The following is a 21,557-nucleotide window of genomic DNA, read 5'->3' on the forward strand; positions in this document are numbered from 1 at the left end:
TCAGACTGGGGCGAAGGTTCACCTTCCAACAGGACAAGTCTCTGAATGTCCTTGAGTGGCCCAGCCAGAGCCTGGACTTGAACCCGATCGAACATCTCTGGAGAGACCTGAAAATAGCTGTGAAGCAACGCTCCCCATCCAACCTGACAGAGTTTGAGAGGATCTGCAGAGAAGAATGGGAGAAACTCCCCAAATACAGGTGTGCCAAGCTTGTAGCCTCATACCCAAGAAGACTTGAGGCTGTAAACGCTGCCAACGGTGCTTCAACAAAGTACTGAGTAAAGGGTCTGAATACTCATGTTAATGTTTTCATTTGTTGCTTTTTTATAAATTTGCAAACATTTCAGAAAAACTGTTTTTGCTTTGTCATTATGGGATATTGGGTCTAGATTGATGAGGGGGAAAAAAAGCAAATTTTCTCAATTTTAGAATAAGGCTGTAACGTAACAAAATGTGGAAAAAGTCAAGGGGTCTGAATACTTTCCGAAGGCTCTGTAAATAAAGAGTGCAAAAACATACATGTCCTACACAGTACTTAATCTCATTCCGCTTCATTACGATTCAGTTAATTTAGCGCAAAATGGCAACTCAGACCTCACAACTCATTAGTCAACTATCAACCTAACACAGAAAGTTAAGAATCACACATATTGTTCAGAATCCCTCCTAAAAATGAAAGAATCCCTCCTAGTCCTTAAAACCTATTGCACTTCACACTTCACAGTCCTTAAAACGTAAAAAAAAAAAAAATTAAATAAAAATTCACCAGCGAATGGTTATGACATAACCAACTAATGGGCAGGGCTTGACGTTCAAACTTCTGCCGAGCTCTCCGGGCCAATCAAGCTTTCACATGACCCGTTTGGCCCAGTACACATGACCCGTTTGGCTCAGTACACATGACCCGTTTGGCCCAGTACATTTCCAAAACTACAAAACAGAAAAATAATGATTTGTATTTCGAATTTAATCCTTGACGTCTGACGATTCACAGTTGTTATCAACCAGAATTCGGTTTTGCAACCTGAGGCAAGAAAATCAAAGCCTTTAAAATTCCCTTTCCATCTCGACTCAGCCCCACTACAATACGGCCTAGATACTCGCGACAGGCCCGTCTCAGCCGAGACAGAATAAAAAAAGTGCTCCCCCTGATTTTCAGTATTATTTCACATCACACAAACATCATTATTAGCAAGGAAAGGTTTATGTAGACCTCGGCCTACACTATGTAGCTGCTTGCTTGTCAAGACATCCACTATTTACACAAATCACTTGTTGGAAGAAAAAAAAAAAAATAGGAAAATTAATATTGTAATAATGCTATTCTGTAACACACACACACGTTCAAAAGTTTGGGGTCACTTAGAAATGTCCTTGTTTTTGAAAGAAAAATCTCATTTTTTGCCCATTAAAATAACATCAAATTGATCAGAAATACAGTGTAGACATTGTTAATGTTGTAAATGACTATTGTAGCTGGAAACAGGCTGTTTTTTATGGAATATCTACATAGGCGTACAGAAGCCCATCATCAGCAACCATCACTCCTGTGTTCCAATGGCACGTTGTGTTCGCTAATCCAAGTTTATCATTTTAAAAGGCTAACTGATCATTAGAAAACCCTTTTGCAATTATGTTAGCACAGCTGAAAACTGTTGTTCTCATTGAAGAAGCAATAAAACTGTCCTTCTTTTAGACTAGTTGAGTATCTGGAGCATCAGCATTTGTGGGTTTCAGACAGGTGACCAGGCTTCAGCCATGTAGCCACCACGCTGCATCAGACAGGTGACCAGGCTTCAGCCATGTAGCCACCATGCTGCATCAGACAGGTGACCAGGCTTCAGCCATGTAGCCTCCACGCTGCATCAGACAGGTGACCAGGCTTCAGCCATGTAGCCACCATGCTGCATCAGACAGGTGACCAGGCTTCAGCCATGTAGCCACCATGCTGCATCAGACAGGTGACCAGGCTTCAGCCATGTAGCCTCCATGCTGCATCAGACAGGTGACCAGGCTTCAGCCATGTAGCCTCCATGCTGCATCAGACAGGTGACCAGGCTTCAGCCATGCTTCAGCCATGTAGCCACCATGCTGCATCAGACAGGTGACCATGCTTCAGCCATGTAGCCACCACGCTGCATCAGACAGGTGACCAGGCTTCAGCCATGTAGCCACCACGCTGCATCAGACAGGTGACCAGGCTTCAGCCATGTAGCCACCACGCTGCATCAGACAGGTGACCAGGCTTCAGCCATGTAGCCACCACGCTGCATCAGACAGGTGACCAGGCTTCAGCCACGTAGCCACCATGCTGCATCAGACAGGTGACCAGGCTTCAGCCACGTAGCCACCACGCTGCATCAGACAGGTGACCAGGCTTCAGCCACGTAGCCTCCACGCTGCATCAGACAGGTGACCAGGCTTCAGCCATGTAGCCTCCATGCTGCATCAGACAGGTGACCAGGCTTCAGCCATGTAGCCTCCATGCTGCATCAGACAGGTGACCATGCTTCAGCCATGTAGCCACCATGCTGCATTAAACAGGTGACCAGGCTTCAGCCATGTAGCCACCATGCTGCATCAGACAGGTGACCAGGCTTCAGCCATGTAGCCACCATGCTGCATCAGACAGGTGACCAGGCTTCAGCCATGCTTCAGCCATGTAGCCACCATGCTGCATCAGACAGGTGACCATGCTTCAGCCATGTAGCCACCACGCTGCATCAGACAGGTGACCAGGCTTCAGCCATGTAGCCACCACGCTGCATCAGACAGGTGACCAGGCTTCAGCCATGTAGCCACCACGCTGCATCAGACAGGTGACCAGGCTTCAGCCATGTAGCCAACATGCTGCATCAGACAGGTGACCAGGCTTCAGCCATGTAGCCTCCACGCTGCATCAGACAGGTGACCATGCTTCAGCCATGTAGCCACCACGCTGCATCAGACAGGTGACCATGCTTCAGCCATGTAGCCACCACGCTGCATCAGACAGGTGACCAGGCTTCAGCCACGTAGCCACCATGCTGCATCAGACAGGTGACCAGGCTTCAGCCACGTAGCCACCACGCTGCATCAGACAGGTGACCAGGCTTCAGCCACGTAGCCTCCACGCTGCATCAGACAGGTGACCAGGCTTCAGCCATGTAGCCTCCATGCTGCATCAGACAGGTGACCAGGCTTCAGCCATGTAGCCTCCATGCTGCATCAGACAGGTGACCATGCTTCAGCCATGTAGCCACCATGCTGCATTAAACAGGTGACCAGGCTTCAGCCATGTAGCCACCACGCTGCATCAGACAGGTGACCAGGCTTCAGCCATGTAGCCACCACGCTGCATCAGACAGGTGACCAGGCTTCAGCCATGCTTCAGCCGTAGCCTCCACGCTGCATCAGACTACAAGTGATAATGCTTAATTGTTAAAATATCATACCTGCCTCTAATAAGGACCATGTACTATATAGGCCATGAAGATATTACACTTCATCAAAATGTTATTGGGCTAATTTATGACATAAGGCTATATGTCATCGGCTTTGTGTTTCTTCTCCAAACAAAATCAGTGTAAATATCAGATTGTATATTTGGCTATATAGGCTATAAAAAAAATGATTAAAAAAGGTACTTTCCCAGACTGCAAATGAAACTGGAAATCACCCATGATTAAAATCTTGCGTTTATAACTTGGCCCAGCCAGTCATTTTTCTCATTCGGGACAGTGGTTTTTCACTTGATACTGGCCTGGTGTGCAAACTGGCAAATTTACCTGAATGTCAAGCCCTGAATGGATAGTGGTTTATGATTCTCACACTTTATATTAAAGGGTAAGACACATGCGTCTGTACAGAAATACATCCCCCCCAACCCTAACCCTAACCCCTCCCCCCCAACCCTAACCCCCCCCCCAACCCTAACCCTAACCCTAACCCCCCCCCCCCTACAGACAGTAACATATATGAAACAACATTATTACACACATAAACACAAAAGATGATCTATGAAGCAGAGGATAACCCTAACCCTAACCCTGACCTCTAACCCCTAACGAACAAGCAAGATGATCTATGAAGCAGAGGATAACTGTAAGTACTGAACAGGAACAAGCAGTAACGTGGTAGTCATGACGACGACTATATGGACTAAAGCACTAACGTGGTAGTCATGACTACAACTATATGGACTAAAGCAGTAACGTGGTAGTCATGACGACAACTATATGGACTAAAGCACTAACGTGGTAGTCATGACGACAACTATATGGACTAAAGCACTAACGTGGTAGTCATGACGACAACTATATGGACTAAAGCACTAACGTGGTAGTCATGACGACAACTATATGGACTAAAGCACTAACGTGGTAGTCATGACGACAACTATATGGACTAAAGCACTAACGTGGTAGTCATGACGACAACTATATGGACTAAAGCAGTAACGTGGTAGTCATGACGACAACTATATGGACTAAAGCACTAACGTGGTAGTCATGACGACAACTATATGGACTAAAGCAGGAACGTGGTAGTCATGACTACAACTATATGGACTAAAGCACTAACGTGGTAGTCATGACGATAACTATATGGACTAAAGCAGGAACGTGGTAGTCATGACTACAACTATATGGACTAAAGCACTAACGTGGTAGTCATGACGACAACTATATGGACTAAATAAAGCAGTAACGTGGTAGTCATGACGACAACTATATGGACTAAAGCAGTAACGTGGTAGTCATGACGACAACTATATGGACTAAAGCAGTAACGTGGTAGTCATGACGACAACTATATGGACTAAAGCACTAACGTGGTAGTCATGACGACAACTATATGGACTAAAGCACTAACGTGGTAGTCATGACTACAACTATATGGACTAAAGCACTAACGTGGTAGTCATGACGACAACTATATGGACTAAAGCACTAACGTGGTAGTCATGACGACAACTATATGGACTAAAGCAGTAACGTGGTAGTCATGACGACAACTATATGGACTAAAGCACTAACGTGGTAGTCATGACGACAACTATATGGACTAAAGCACTAACGTGGTAGTCATGACGACAACTATATGAACTAAAGCAGTAACGTGGTAGTCATGACGACAACTATATGGACTAAAGCAGTAACGTGGTAGTCATGACGACAACTATATGGACTAAAGTATAGGATCTATTGACAGACTGAAAGCAACAGCCTGATTAACTGAACTCCCGGTCGGTGGTCTAAAACCTCTGGTTCACTGTACGGCTCAGCGTAACAACTCAACCACAAACTAGATTTACTCACTGCTTGGTGTCCATGGTACTATTGGTTCTTATTGTGACTCTCTGATGACATTAACAACAAAATAACCATCAGAACAAAGCCACACTTTACTCCTCCTCTCCTCTCTCCTCTCCTCCCCTCTCTTCCCTCTCCTCTCTCCCCTCTCTCTCTCTCCTCTCTCCTCCCTCCTCTCTTCCCTCTCTCTCTCTCCTCTCTTCCCTCTCTCTCCTCTCTCTCCTCTCTCTCTCCCCTCTCCTCCCTCCCCTCTCCTCTCTCTCTCCTCTCCTCTCCTCCTCACTGAAGCCTGGTTAACTACTGTCCTTTACCGGTGTACGGAGCCAACTCTCCTCTTTCCTCTCCTCTCCCTTCTTCTCTCCTCATAACTCCCTCTCTCCTCTGCCTCTCTCCTCTAAAGCTGTAGTTCTTCAAGTAATAGCGGCTGGGCCATCTCGCTCTGCCTGCTGGGTAGCTGTCGCAGCGTCATCTGTTTGACGATAACCACCAGGAACCCCGTCACCATGACAACCCCCAGGACCACGCCCAGGGCGGTGTCGAAGGAAGGCTGGTATCTGACCTCCAAGGGGGCGGAGCGTGTGGGGGGTGCGGGCTCGGAGAGGAGGTCCCTAACCCGGTCCAGAGAACCATTGTTGGGGCGGGGCCGGACGGACAGGATGTGACACATGAGAGGGTAGAGGTCAACGGAACGCATGGAACTCTTCACGTAGTCCTGACGGAAGGCGGGGCCACGCGCCACCAAGACAGGATGCATGCTGGGTAGGGTGTTGTCGTAGCCGTGGTTACCCACTGTGAAACACAGAGAGAGAGAGAGAACAGCGTTGAATTGAATTAACATATTTATAACATTGGAACATGTTTACTGAATCCTAATATTGGTAACTCAAAATGTCCAACGGGCAGCATAAAGATTTACATTTTTTACATTTTAGTCATTTAGCAGACGCTCTTGTCCAGAGCGACTTACAGTAGTGAATACATTTCATGCATTTTGTACTGGCCCCCCGTGGGAATCGAACCCACAACCCTGGCGTTGCAAACACCACGCTGGGGTTTGTAAACACCACGCTGGGGTTTGTAAACACCACGCTGGGATTGTAAACACCACGCTGGGGTTTGTAAACACCACGCTGGGATTGTAAACACCACGCTGGGGTTTGTAAACACCACGCTGGGGTTTGTAAACACCACGCTGGGTTTGTAAACACCACGCTGGGGTTTGTAAACACCACGCTGGGGTTTGTAAACACCACGCTGGGTTTGTAAACACCACGCTGGGTTTGTAAACACCACGCTGGGGTTGTAAACACCACGCTGGGATTGTAAACACCACGCTGGGGTTTGTAAACACCACGCTGGGATTGTAAACACCACGCTGGGATTGTAAACACCACGCTGGGGTTTGTAAACACCACGCTGGGATTGTAAACACCACGCTGGGGTTTGTAAACACCACGCTGGGGTTTGTAAACACCACGCTGGGGTTTGTAAACACCACGCTGGGGTTTGTAAACACCACGCTGGGGTTTGTAAACACCACGCTGGGGTTTGTAAACACCACGCTGGGGTTTGTAAACACCACGCTGGGGTTTGTAAACACCACGCTGGGGATTGTAAACACCACGCTGGGTTTGTAAACACCACGCTGGGGTTTGTAAACACCACGCTGGGATTGTAAACACCACGCTGGGGTTTGTAAACACCACGCTGGGGTTTGTAAACACCACGCTGGGGTTTGTAAACACCACGCTGGGGTTTGTAAACACCAGGCTGGGGTTTGTAAACACCAGGCTGGGGTTTGTAAACACCACGCTGGGGTTTGTAAACACCACGCTGGGGTTTGTAAACACCAGGCTGGGGTTTGTAAACACCACGCTGGGGTTTGTAAACACCACGCTGGGGTTTGTAAACACCACGCTGGGGTTTGTAAACACCACGCTGGGGTTTGTAAACACCACGCTGGGGTTTGTAAACACCACGCTGGGGTTTGTAAACACCATGCTCTACCAACTGAGCCACAGGGAAGTCCTTGTGAAAGTCTGAGTTACAATAATACAGCATATTTCAAATTGGAATTTAGTTGATGAAGTATTTCCTTACACATGTGTGGTCCAGTGGTCCTGTTCTGGGTGATGGTCCAGCCTTCCTTGGCCTCGATAATTATGGGCATGATCCTGTTGTTGTGACGGTAGTGGAGACGCTCGGGGATCTGCTCCCTCCTATACACCACCATGTTGGGATTGGCCTCCACCAGCGCACTGTACACCTCCTCTAACTTACCTACAGGACAGGTGAGACAGTTACTATACACCGGATCTCGCCTCCTCTAGGCGGCAGAACCCCAAAGGATCGCGCCTCCTCTCGGAGACGGAACCCCAAAGGATCTCGCCTCCGCTAGGCGGCGGAACCCCAAAGGATCTCGCCTCCTCTAGGCGGCAGAATCCCCAGGATCTTACCTTCTCTAGGCGGCAGAATCCCCAGGATCTTACCTTCTCTAGGCGGCAGAATCCCCAGGATCTTACCTTCTCTAGGCGGTAGAATCCCCAGGATCTTACCTTCTCTAGGCGGTAGAATCCCCAGGATCTTACCTTCTCTAGGCGGTAGAATCCCCAGGATCTTACCTTCTCTAGGCGGTAGAATCCCCAGGATCTTACCTTCTCTAGGTAGAATCCCCAGGATCTCACCTTCTCTAGGCGGTAGAATCCCCAGGATCTTACCTTCTCTAGGTAGAATCCCCAGGATCTCACCTTCTCTAGGTAGAATCCCCACCACAGGGCTCTTGTCCACCCAGGTATAGAGATCTCTGTCCAAGTATTGGTCCAGCTCAATCACCTTGTCTTTGGATAGCTGGGTCATGCCATGATCGCTGGTCACAATCAGGTTCACACTTTCGTACAGACCTAGGAATGCAGTCAAAATACAATTAATTACATTTAAATTGACAAAATAATTAAATATTTATTTCATGAATTGATCAATTACATGCGTTTCTTGATAAACTGATTAATTGTACAAGGTGAAATGTCTTAATTGAGTAGTGTGCTTCCTCTTGTCATGTCAGTCATTACAGACCTTAGAGAGATATTTATAACTTGTCAGTCATTACAGACCTTAGAGAGATATTTATAACTTGTCAGTCATTACAGACCTTAGAGAGATATTTATAACTTGTCAGTCATTACAGACCTTAGAGAGATATTTATAACTTGTCTGAAATGTCCAGATCAACTATCCCACGTCATCTAACACGTTTTTTTTATCCTATAGATTTTGTAGTCATGTTTTGAGTGTCTGAAATATCACGAGGTCACATAAAACATGACAAAATGAATAGAAATGCATGAAAATATGCTTTAAACCTGCAACATTTTCACTCTGCCAACAAGGGGGGGTGAACAGTTTAACGCTGGAAGGGGGGGGTGAACAGTTTAACGCTGGAAGGGGGGGAACAGTTTAACGCTGGAAGGGGGGGAACAGTTTAATGCTGGAAGGGGGGGAACAGTTTAATGCTGGAAGGGGGGGAACAGTTTAACGCTGGAAGGGGGGGTGAACAGTATAATGCTGGAAGGGGGGTGAACAGTATAATGCTGGAAGGGGGGGTGAACAGTATAATGCTGGAAGGGGGGGTGAACAGTATAACGCTGGAAGCGGGGGTTGAACAGTATAACGCTGGAAGGGGGGTGAACAGTATAACGCTGGAAGGGGGGTGAACAGTTTAACGCTGGAAGGGGGGTGAACAGTATAACGCTGGAAGGGGGGGAACAGTTTAACGCTGGAAGGGGGGTGAACAGTTTAACGCTGGAAGGGGGGTGAACAGTATAACGCTGGAAGGGGGGTGAACAGTTTAACGCTGGAAGGGGGGTGAACAGTTTAACGCTGGAAGGGGGGGTGAACAGTTTAACGCTGGAAGGGGGGGGTGAACAGTTTAACGCTGGAAGGGGGGGTGAACAGTATAACGCTGGAAGGGGGGGTGAACAGTTTAACGCTGGAAGGGGGGTGAACAGTTTAACGCTGGAAGGGGGGGTGAACAGTTTAACGCTGGAAGGGGGAGGTGAACAGTATAACGCTGGAAGGGGGGTGAACAGTTTAATGCTGGAAGGGGGGTGAACAGTATAACGCTGGAAGGGGGGTGAACAGTTTAACGCTGGAAGGGGGGTGAACAGTTGTCACAGTGCTTGTACCTATAGAATTAGGGGGGGGGCTGAGAGAACATTTGCGACCCCTTATCTCGATCATAACTGTGTAATGTACATAGACAGCAGGTATAGACCGTTCTTGCGCAGCTCATTGCGGAGGAAGCCCAGCTTGTCGTCTATGTCAGCGATGACCGCGTCCATTAGAGGGTTCTCTGGGCCCAGGCGGTGACCGCTCTCGTCAGGCTCCTCCCAGTACAACACGCCAAAGTCCACACCCCCTTGCACAGAGCGAACCCCTCCCCCTGGCCTCTCCCCCATCAGCCAGGCGACCATCGTCTCCACGCGCCTCTCGAAGCTCAGCGATGCGTTGTACGGAAGGTAGCGTGACGGGTACGCCCCTCCGATCTCCACGTCCGACCCCGGCCACATCACCCCGCCGCTCCGCCCACCCTGCTTCTGATTGGTCACCCACAGAGGCTCTGCCCCGGCCCACCAGCGCGGCTCGTAGGCGCTCGGCGTCTCCATGGAGAAGGAGGCGTTAAGGTCTGGGTCGTACATCTCGTTACCCACGATGCCATGCGTCTCGGCGTGCAGCCCGGTGACCAGGGTGTAGTGGTCAGGGTAGGTTTTAGTGATGTAGGCGTTTTCAACCTGTTCAACGATCGACCCTTCCTCCATCAGGGCATGGAAGTTAGGGGTGGGGACGCGGTCCACGTAGTCCCAGCGGAACCCGTCGAAGGACAGCAGCAGGAGCTTGGGGCGAGCCCCTCTGGTGGCCTGCTGGTGAGGATGGAGGGGGTGGCCTGGGGTGTAGAGAGAGGAGAGGGTAACGTTAGAATGGCAACAGGCAACATAAAGCCTGTACCAAAAGGGATCAACACTGCTAGTAAAGGGATAGGTAATGTATACATCTCTTGCATTTGCCCCATGCTCCCTGCCCCATGCTCCCTACCCCATGCTCCCTACCCCATGCTCCCTGGTCCTGCTCCCTACCCCATGCTCCCTGGTCCTGCTCCCTACCCCATGCTCCCTGGTCCATGCTCCCTGCCCCATGCTCCCTACCCCATGCTCCCTACCCCATGCTCCCTGCCCCATGCTCCCTACCCCATGCTCCCTACCCCATGCTCCCTGGGCCTGCTCCCTACCCCATGCTCCCTGCCCCATGCTCCCTACCCCATGCTCCCTACCCCATGCTCCCTACCCCCATGCTCCCTACCCCATGCTCCCTGGTCCTGCTCCCTACCCCATGCTCCCGGGTCCTTGACCCTGCCCCATGCTCCCTACCCCATGCTCCCTGCCCCATGCTCCCTACCCCATGCTCCCTACCCCATGCTCCCTACCCCATGCTCCCTGGTCCTGCTCCCTACCCCATGCTCCCGGGTCCTTGACCCTGCCCCATGCTCCCTACCCCATGCTCCCTGGTCCTGCTCCCTACCCCATGCTCCCTGGTCCTTGACCCTGCCCCATGCTCCCTACCCCATGCTCCCTGGTCCTGCTCCCTACCCCATGCTCCCTACCCCATGCTCCCTGCCCCATGCTCCCTGCCCCATGCTCCCTACCCCATGCTCCCTACCCCATGCTCCCTACCCCATGCTCCCTACCCCATGCTCCCTACCCCATGCTCCCTGCCCCATGCTCCCTACCCCATGCTCCCTACCCCATGCTCCCTACCCCATGCTCCCTGGGCCTGCTCCCTACCCCATGCTCCCTGCCCCATGCTCCCTACCCCATGCTCCCTACCCCATGCTCCCTACCCCATGCTCCCTGGTCCTGCTCCCTACCCCATGCTCCCGGGTCCTTGACCCTGCCCCTGCTCCCTACCCCATGCTCCCTGCCCCATGCTCCCTACCCCATGCCCCTACCCCATGCTCCCTACCCCATGCTCCCTGGTCCTGCTCCCTACCCCATGCTCCCTACCCCATGCTCCCTACCCCATGCTCCCTGGTCCTGCTCCCTACCCCATGCTCCCGGGTCCTTGACCCTGCCCCATGCTCCCTACCCCATGCTCCCTGGTCCTGCTCCCTACCCCATGCTCCCTGGTCCTTGACCCTGCCCCATGCTCCCGACCCCATGCTCCCTGGTCCTGCTCCCTACCCCATGCTCCCTGGTCCTGCTCCCTACCCCATGCTCCCTGGTCCTTGACCCTGCCCCATGCTCCCTACCCCATGCTCCCTGGTCCTGCTCCCTACCCCATGCTCCCTGGTCCTTGACCCTGCCCCATGCTCCCTACCCCATGCTCCCTGGTCCTGCTCCCTACCCCATGCTCCCTAGTCCCTGACCCTACCTTGGTGTCCATGGTGGTCCATCTGTAGGGAGGCCAGAGGCAGGGTCAGGGTTAAGGTCAGAAGCCATCCCAGATAGCAGCCTCCTCCTCTTCGTGAGCTGCAACCCAGCATTACGCTCCACACCATCATGCCACCCTGTAATACAGACTGCAGGAGGTTATGTTAGGATAATGATAATGGGTGCGTTTGTAAAATTCACTCTGGGGTTGAAAATGCGCCGTTGGTAAAATGCAGAGCGTTGTCAGATTGTCCGTTTTGTAAATTCAGAGCGTTTCGCTCTCTCTCTCTCTCTCTCTCTGCGTTCAGAGCACGCTGGACGCTCTGGCTTTGGAGGAGTAGAGTTGATCCGGCCGTTCTGACCGACCAATAGCTTGGGTGCTTGACTGCCAACTGGCTAACATCGGCTAGCTAGCTAATTCCAGACACAAAATGAGAGAACACTTCACTCTGACCATTTTACTCGCCCTAGCAGAGCTGGTTAGGCTGTTTTCGTGTAATCCAGAGCATATTGGTGACACTAACATGCTGACTTGACCAGCCACGCTCGTACACCAACGGTTGTTGATTTTGTCCATCCACACCAGACGCGATCAGAAGACGCAGGTTTTAATATCAAAACAAACTGAACCAATTACATTCATTTGGGGACAGGTCGAAACGCATTAAACATTCATCCCAATTTAGCTAGCTAGCTTGCTGTTGCTAGCTGATTTGTCCTGGGATATAAACATTGGGTTGTTATTTTACCTGAAATGCACAAGGTCCTCTACTCTGACAATTAATCCACAGATAAAAGGGGAACCAGAGTTAGTTTCTAGCCATCTCTCCTCCTTCAGGAATCTTCTTCTTCTTCTCTGGACTTTATACGGGGGTTGGCAACCAACTTTAAGGTGCATTACCACCACCAACTGGACTGGAGTGTGGACCTCAGTTCATCTTTCAATCACCCACGTGGGTTTATGCCCCGTAAAAACCAATGAGGAGATGGGAGATGCGGGACTTGCAGGTATCAAGCGTGAAGTTTGGATGAATTTATTGAATAACATGTATGTGTATGTAACAGTATAGCTTCCGTCCCTCTCCTCGCCCCGACCTGGGCTCGAACCGGGGACCCTCTGCACACATCAACAACTGCCACCCCCACGAAGCATCGTTACCCATCGCGACACAAAATGCCGCGGCCCTTTGCAGAGCGAAGGGGAACAACTACTTCAAGGTCTCAGAGCGAGTGACGTCACCCGATAGAAACGCTATTAGCCGCGCACCACCGCTAACAAGCTAGCCATTTCACATCGGTTACATTTACATTTATTTTGCAACGCTAGCTCACGTAACGCGAGCGGTGTGGTCAGCATGTAACTGTGCTATTGGCAACAATTTAATGGCGTTTTTTTTTGGGACCGACGTTTACTGACACCGTCCATATTCAACGGGTGTTGAGTGTTGGTAAACTCTTCAGTTATTCTGCGCTCTGGGACTCAGACGAGAGTTGCACTGAAATCGGAAGTAGATGGCCAGAGTGAATTTATGAAAGAACACAATGTGTAAAGCCTGCAATAGGAGGCAGTGTGAAATACAGTGTTATTGTGAATATAGACAGTGTGAAATACAGTGTTATTGTGAATATAGACAGTGTGAAATACAGTGTTATTGTGAATATAGACAGTGTGAAATACAGTGTTATTGTGAATATAGACAGTGTGAAATAGTGTTATTGTGAATATAGACAGTGTGAAATACAGTGTTATTGTGAATATAGACAGTGTGAAATACAGTGTTATTGTGAATATAGACGGTGTGAAATACAGTGTTATTGTCCTGTGTTATTGTGTTATTGCTACAGTAGCCTAGCCTATGTGCTTGGAGAAGAGACAGCTACCAGTCCTGTGTTATTGTGTTATTGCTACAGTAGCCTAGCCTATGTGCTTGGAGAAGAGACAGCTACCAGTCCTGTGTTATTGTGTTATTGCTACAGTAGCCTAGCCTATGTGCTTGGAGAAGAGACAGCTACCAGTCCTGTGTTATTGCTACAGTAGCCTAGCCTATGTGCTTGGAGAAGAGACAGCTACCAGTCCTGTGTTATTGTGTTATTGCTACAGTAGCCTAGCCTATGTGCTTGGAGAAGAGAAGGCTACTAGTCCTGTGTTATTGCTACAGTAGCCTAGCCTATGTGCTAGGAGAAGAGACAGCTACCAGTCCTGTGTTATTGCTACAGTAGCCTAGCCTATGTGCTAGGAGAAGAGACAGCTACCAGTCCTGTGTTATTGCTACAGTAGCCTAGCCTATGTGCTAGGAGAAGAGACAGCTACCAGTCCTGTGTTATTGCTACAGTAGCCTAGCCTATGTGCTAGGAGAAGAGACAGCTACCAGTCCTGTGTTATTGCTACAGTAGCCTAGCCTATGTGCTAGGAGAAGAGACAGCTACCAGTCCTGTGTTATTGCTACAGTAGCCTAGCCTATGTGCTAGGAGAAGAGACAGCTACCAGTCCTGTGTTATTGTGTTATTGCTACAGTAGCCTAGCCTATGTGCTAGGAGAAGAGACAGCTACCAGTCCTGTGTTATTGCTACAGTAGCCTAGCCTATGTGCTAGGAGAAGAGACAGCTACCAGTCCTGTGTTATTGTGTTATTGCTACAGTAGCCTAGCCTATGTGCTTGGAGAAGAGAAGGCTACTAGTCCTGTGTTATTGCTACAGTAGCCTAGCCTATGTGCTAGGAGAAGAGACAGCTACCAGTCCTGTGCTATTGTGTTATTGCTACTGTAGCCTAGCCTATGTGCTAGGAGAAGAGACAGCTACCAGTCCTGTGTTATTGTGTTATTGCTACAGTAGCCTAGCCTATGTGCTAGGAGAAGAGACAGCTACCAGTCCTGTGTTATTGCTACAGTAGCCTAGCCTATGTGCTAGGAGAAGAGACAGCTACCAGTCCTGTGTTATTGCTACAGTAGCCTAGCCTATGTGCTAGGAGAAGAGACAGCTACCAGTCCTGTGTTATTGCTACAGTAGCCTAGCCTATGTGCTTGGAGAAGAGACAGCTACCAGTCCTGTGTTATTGTGTTATTGCTACAGTAGCCTAGCCTATGTGCTAGGAGAAGAGACAGCTACCAGTCCTGTGTTATTGCTACAGTAGCCTAGCCTATGTGCTAGGAGAAGAGACAGCTACCAGTCCTGTGTTATTGTGTTATTGCTACAGTAGCCTAGCCTATGTGCTAGGAGAAGAGACAGCTACAAGTCCTGTGTTATTGCTACAGTAGCCTAGCCTATGTGCTTGGTGAAGAGACAGCTACCAGTCCTGTGTTATTGCTACAGTAGCCTAGCCTATGTGCTAGGAGAAGAGACAGCTACCAGTCCTGTGTTATTGCTACAGTAGCCTAGCCTATGTGCTAGGAGAAGAGACAGCTACCAGTCCTGTGTTATTGCTACAGTAGCCTAGCCTATGTGCTAGGAGAAGAGACAGCTACCAGTCCTGTGTTATTGTGTTATTGCTACAGTAGCCTAGCCTATGTGCTAGGAGAAGAGACAGCTACTAGTCCTGTGTTATTGCTACAGTAGCCTAGCCTATGTGCTAGGAGAAGAGACAGCTACCAGTCCTGTGTTATTGCTACAGTAGCCTAGCCTATGTGCTAGGAGAAGAGACAGCTACCAGTCCTGTGTTATTGTGTTATTGCTACAGTAGCCTAGCCTATGTGCTTGGAGAAGAGACAGCTACCAGTCCTGTGTTATTGTGTTATTGCTACAGTAGCCTAGCCTATGTGCTTGGAGTAGAGACAGCTACCAGTCCTGTGTTATTGTGTTATTGCTACAGTAGCCTAGCCTATGTGCTTGGAGAAGAGACAGCTACCAGTCCTGTTTTATTGCTACAGTAGCCTAGCCTATGTGCTAGGAGAAGAGACAGCTACCAGTCCTGTGTTATTGCTACAGTAGCCTAGCCTATGTGCTTGGAGAAGAGACAGCTACCAGTCCTGTGTTATTGCTACAGTAGCCTAGCCTATGTGCTAGGAGAAGAGACAGCTACCAGTCCTGTGTTATTGTGTTATTGCTACAGTAGCCTAGCCTATGTGCTTGGAGAAGAGACAGCTACCAGTCCTGTGTTATTGCTACAGTAGCCTAGCCTATGTGCTAGGAGAAGAGACAGCTACCAGTCCTGTGCTATTGTGTTATTGCTACTGTAGCCTAGCCTATGTGCTTGGAGAAGAGACAGCTACCAGTCCTGTGTTATTGCTACAGTAGCCTAGCCTATGTGCTAGGAGAAGAGACAGCTACCAGTCCTGTGTTATTGTGTTATTGCTACAGTAGCCTAGCCTATGTGCTTGGAGAAGAGACAGCTACCAGTCCTGTGTTATTGCTACAGTAGCCTAGCCTATGTGCTAGGAGAAGAGACAGCTACCAGTCCTGTGTTATTGTGTTTTCTACAGTAGCCTAGCCTATGTGCTTGGAGAAGAGACAGCTACCAGTCCTGTGTTATTGCTACAGTAGCCTAGCCTATGTGCTTGGAGAAGAGACAGCTACCAGTCCTGTGTTATTGCTACAGTAGCCTAGCCTATGTGCTAGGAGAAGAGACAGCTACCAGTCCTGTGTTATTGCTACAGTAGCCTAGCCTATGTGCTTGGAGAAGAGACAGCTACCAGTCCTGTGTTATTGCTACAGTAGCCTAGCCTATGTGCTAGGAGAAGAGACAGCTACAAGTCCTGTGTTATTGCTACAGTAGCCTAGCCTATGTGCTTGGTGAAGAGACAGCTACCAGTCCTGTGTTATTGCTACAGTAGCCTAGCCTATGTGCTAGGAGAAGAGACAGCTACCAGTCCTGTGTTATTGCTACAGTAGCCTAGCCTATGTGCTAGGAGAAGAGACAGCTACTAGTCCTGTGTTATTGCTACAGTAGCCTAGCCTATGTGCTAGGAGAAGAGACAGCTACCAGTCCTGTGTTATTGTGTTATTGCTACAGTAGCCTAGCCTATGTGCTAGGAGAAGAGACAGCTACTAGTCCTGTGTTATTGTTTCTACAGTAGCCTAGCCTATGTGCTAGGAGAAGAGACAGCTACCAGTCCTGTGTTATTGCTACAGTAGCCTAGCCTATGTGCTAGGAGAAGAGACAGCTACCAGTCCTGTGTTATTGTGTTATTGCTACAGTAGCCTAGCCTATGTGCTTGGAGAAGAGACAGCTACCAGTCCTGTTTTATTGCTACAGTAGCCTAGCCTATGTGCTAGGAGAAGAGACAGCTACCAGTCCTGTGTTATTGTGTTATTGCTACAGTAGCCTAGCCTATGTGCTTGGAGAAGAGACAGCTACCAGTCCTGTGTTATTGCTACAGTAGCCTAGCCTATGTGCTAGGAGAAGAGACAGCTACCAGTCCTGTGCTATTGTGTTATTGCTACTGTAGCCTAGCCTATGTGCTTGGAGAAGAGACAGCTACCAGTCCTGTGTGATTGCTACAGTAGCCTAGCCTATGTGCTAGGAGAAGAGACAGCTACCAGTCCTGTGTTATTGCTACAGTAGCCTAGCCTATGTGCTAGGAGAAGAGAAGGCTACTAGTCCTGTGTTATTGCTACAGTAGCCTAGCCTATGTGCTAGAAGAGACAGCTACCAGTCCTGTGCTATTGTGTTATTGCTACAGTAGCCTAGCCTATGTGCTAGGAGAAGACACAGCTACCAGTCCTGTGTTATTGCTACAGTAGCCTAGCCTATGTGCTAGGAGAAGACACAGCTACCAGTCCTGTGTTATTGCTACAGTAGCCTAGCCTATGTGCTTGGAGAAGAGACAGCTACCAGTCCTGTGTTATTGCTACAGTAGCCTAGCCTATGTGCTTGGAGAAGAGACAGCTACTAGTCCTGTGTTATTGTGTTATTGCTACAGTAGCCTAGCCTATGTGCTAGGAGAAGAGACAGCTACCAGTCCTGTGTTATTGCTACAGTAGCCTAGCCTATGTGCTTGGAGAAGAGACAGCTACCAGTCCTGTGTTATTGTGTTATTGCTACAGTAGCCTAGCCTATGTGCTTGGAGAAGAGACAGCTACCAGTCCTGTGTTATTGCTACAGTAGCCTAGCCTATGTGCTTGGAGAAGAGACAGCTACCAGTCCTGTGTTATTGCTACAGTAGCCTAGCCTATGTGCTTGGAGAAGAGACAGCTACCAGTCCTGTGTTATTGCTACAGTAGCCTAGCCTATGTGCTAGGAGAAGAGACAGCTACCAGTCCTGTGTTATTGCTACAGTAGCCTAGCCTATGTGCTAGGAGAAGAGACAGCTACCAGTCCTGTGTTATTGCTACAGTAGCCTAGCCTATGTGCTAGGAGAAGAGACAGCTACCAGTCCTGTGTTATTGTGTTATTGCTACAGTAGCCTAGCCTATGTGCTAGGAGAAGAGACAGCTACCAGTCCTGTGTTATTGCTACAGTAGCCTAGCCTATGTGCTAGGAGAAGAGACAGCTACCAGTCCTGTGTTATTGCTACAGTAGCCTAGCCTATGTGCTTGGAGAAGAGACAGCTACCAGTCCTGTGTTATTGTGTTATTGCTACAGTAGCCTAGCCTATGTGCTTGGAGAAGAGACAGCTACCAGTCCTGTGTTATTGCTACAGTAGCCTAGCCTATGTGCTAGGAGAAGAGACAGCTACCAGTCCTGTGCTATTGTGTTATTGCTACTGTAGCCTAGCCTATGTGCTTGGAGAAGAGACAGCTACCAGTCCTGTGTGATTGCTACAGTAGCCTAGCCTATGTGCTAGGAGAAGAGACAGCTACCAGTCCTGTGTTATTGCTACAGTAGCCTAGCCTATGTGCTAGGAGAAGAGAAGGCTACTAGTCCTGTGTTATTGCTACAGTAGCCTAGCCTATGTGCTAGAAGAGACAGCTACCAGTCCTGTGTTATTGTGTTATTGCTACAGTAGCCTAGCCTATGTGCTTGGAGAAGAGAAGGCTACTAGTCCTGTGTTATTGCTACAGTAGCCTAGCCTATGTGCTAGGAGAAGAGACAGCTACCAGTCCTGTGCTATTGTGTTATTGCTACAGTAGCCTAGCCTATGTGCTAGGAGAAGAGACAGCTACCAGTCCTGTGTTATTGCTACAGTAGCCTAGCCTATGTGCTTGGAGAAGAGACAGCTACCAGTCCTGTGTTATTGTGTTATTGCTACAGTAGCCTAGCCTATGTGCTTGGAGAAGAGACAGCTACCAGTCCGGTGTTATTGCTACAGTAGCCTAGCCTATGTGCTAGGAGAAGAGACAGCTACCAGTCCTGTGTTATTGCTACAGTAGCCTAGCCTATGTGCTAGGAGAAGAGACAGCTACCAGTCCTGTGTTATTGCTACAGTAGCCTAGCCTATGTGCTTGGAGAAGAGACAGCTACCAGTCCTGTGTTATTGCTACAGTAGCCTAGCCTATGTGCTTGGTGAAGAGACAGCTACCAGTCCTGTGTTATTGCTACAGTAGCCTAGCCTATGTGCTTGGAGAAGAGACAGCTACCAGTCCTGTGTTATTGTGTTATTGCTACAGTAGCCTAGCCTATGTGCTAGGAGAAGAGACAGCTACAAGTCCTGTGTTATTGCTACAGTAGCCTAGCCTATGTGCTAGGCGAAGAGACAGCTACAAGTCCTGTGTTATTGCTACAGTAGCCTAGCCTATGTGCTTGGTGAAGAGACAGCTACCAGTCCTGTGTTATTGCTACAGTAGCCTAGCCTATGTGCTAGGAGAAGAGACAGCTACCAGTCCTGTGTTATTGCTACAGTAGCCTAGCCTATGTGCTTGGAGAAGAGACAGCTACCAGTCCTGTGTTATTGTGTTATTGCTACAGTAGCCTAGCCTATGTGCTTGGTGAAGAGACAGCTACCAGTCCTGTGTTATTGCTACAGTAGCCTAGCCTATGTGCTAGGAGAAGAGACAGCTACCAGTCCTGTGTTATTGTGTTATTGCTACAGTAGCCTAGCCTATGTGCTTGGTGAAGAGACAGCTACCAGTCCTGTGTTATTGCTACAGTAGCCTAGCCTATGTGCTTGGAGAAGAGACAGCTACCAGTCCTGTGTTATTGTGTCTACAGTAGCCTAGCCTATGTGCTTGGAGAAGAGACAGCTACCAGTCCTGTGTTATTGCTACAGTAGCCTAGCCTATGTGCTAGGAGAAGAGACAGCTACCAGTCCTGTGTTATTGTGTTATTGCTACAGTAGCCTAGCCTATGTGCACAACATGTTTATTACTGCACTCTTATTAAAATGTACAAACCAATGACAATCTATATGAAGTGACTGCTAAAGCAAACCCCCCTCACAACATATTACAACGAGTAAAACGACTTACCTATCAGTTATTGGGAGGGTTTACTGGGCACAAACCGACCGACCTCCCAATAATGCAACAGTCGGAATGTAACCAATATACCTCTAGCAGTAGCTCGGTATTTACCTACTGCAAAATGGTATTATTATGGCTTTTCATAATCACCTGTTAGATACTATCCCCGAAGTGACTGCTGTCCATCAGCTTAACAATAACACGGTCAAAGACGTTCAGAATAATGTAGAATGGTCGAGATGAAGATTTAAACATTTTACAAAACGTCCTTGTAAAATGCGGACATTTAAAAAAAAGACTACGCTGTCAAACTTACCTTCTTATATCTGCTCCGTGCAACAACAAAAAAATGTCTCTTCTATTTGTGCAACACGCACAAATAAACAGTGTTGCTACAAGGAAGTCCCGTCCATACACAGCAGTCTCCAATTACAGAAGCTCAAATGTTATTCTGTTCAAGCGACTGAATCTTATTTAACTAAATGTTAGCGTAATATAAGTTATCGATGTGCATCAACTATAAAAGCTATGCTTCAAGCGCTAAATGGACCGCTGCTGTATAGTCTGAAAAACACCAAGTAAAAAAAGCACCTGTCTGAATGACGTAATGGACCTCTGTATTCATTACCCAGACTCTCTCGGTAGACTACAGTGTCTTACACCCTGCCGACGGTACCGAGCCCTACCGCAGGTTTTCTCAAACTCGGTCCTGCCCCCACCCCAAATATTCCTAACTTGATGATGAGTTGGTTAGTTGAATCAGCTGTGTCGTGCTAGGCCCACCCAAAAAACGTGCACCCAGGGGAGGGGACACTGTAGCCCAGTGGTTCCCAAACTGTGTATATATATATAGTTCCGTTAAAAGAAAGTGTCTTATTGCATGTATATAGATATAGCTGGACTGAGTTCCCTAACAAAATTATTTATATATATATATATATATATATATATATATATATATATATATATATATATATATATATATATATACACTTTATTTTTGTTAAGGAACTCAGTCCAGCTATCAACTTACGTAAATTGTAATAGTAGAAAGGACAAGGTGAACTTTCTAAATTGGGTAGTGCATCGTCAGTTCCTCTTGTCATGTCAATCATTACAGACCTTAGAGAGATATTTATAACTTGTCAGTCATTACAGACCTTAGAGAGATATTTAGAACTTGTCAGAAATGTCCAGATCAACTAGCCCACGTCAGCTAACGTTTTTTAGCCCATAGATATCGTAGTAATATTTGAGTCACTCAAATATCACATGAATACACATTAGACATGGAAAAAAATTATAGAATTGCAAGAAAATGTGCTTTAAAACCAGTGGTGGAAAAAGTACTCAATTGTCATACTTGAGTAAAAGTAAAGATACTTTAACAGAAAATGACTCAAGAAAAAGTAAAAGTCACCCAGTAAAATACTACTTGAGGAAAAGTCTTAAAGTATTTGGTTTTACATATACTTCTGTAAATAGAATTGATACAATATACTTAAGTATCAAAAGTAAAAGTATAAATCATTTCAAATTCCTTTTTTATAGGCAAATCAGACGGCACCAT

General features: G+C 48.0%; 1 protein-coding gene across 5 annotated transcripts; it reads right to left on the reverse strand.

Annotated features, from left to right (window-relative positions):
* Positions 1 to 3,937: 3,937 nt before the first annotated feature.
* Positions 3,938 to 20,755, reverse strand: enpp5 (ectonucleotide pyrophosphatase/phosphodiesterase 5). 5 transcript variants are annotated; one of them, XM_045721230.1, is made up of 6 exons: positions 20,304 to 20,734; positions 11,715 to 11,862; positions 9,565 to 10,233; positions 8,042 to 8,194; positions 7,395 to 7,574; positions 3,938 to 6,083 (listed from the first exon to the last, which is right to left on the reverse strand). In XM_045721230.1, the coding sequence occupies exons 2-6, from the start codon at positions 11,842 to 11,844 to the stop codon at positions 5,689 to 5,691; spliced, it is 1,527 nt and encodes a 508-aa protein (XP_045577186.1). In that variant the 5' UTR covers positions 11,845 to 11,862; positions 20,304 to 20,734; the 3' UTR covers positions 3,938 to 5,688. The 5 variants fall into 5 exon arrangements, 4 of the variants coding, with proteins under 4 accessions (XP_045577186.1, XP_045577185.1, XP_045577188.1 ...); XM_045721229.1 differs by having other exon boundaries at positions 11,715 to 11,850; positions 20,304 to 20,733; XM_045721232.1 differs by lacking the exon at positions 20,304 to 20,734 and adding an exon at positions 20,138 to 20,266 and having other exon boundaries at positions 11,715 to 11,850.
* Between the last annotated feature and the right edge of the window lie 802 nt (positions 20,756 to 21,557).

This window comes from Salmo salar, chromosome ssa06, assembly GCF_905237065.1.
Source record: "Salmo salar chromosome ssa06, Ssal_v3.1, whole genome shotgun sequence".
Lineage (NCBI taxonomy): Eukaryota > Metazoa > Chordata > Actinopteri > Salmoniformes > Salmonidae > Salmo > Salmo salar.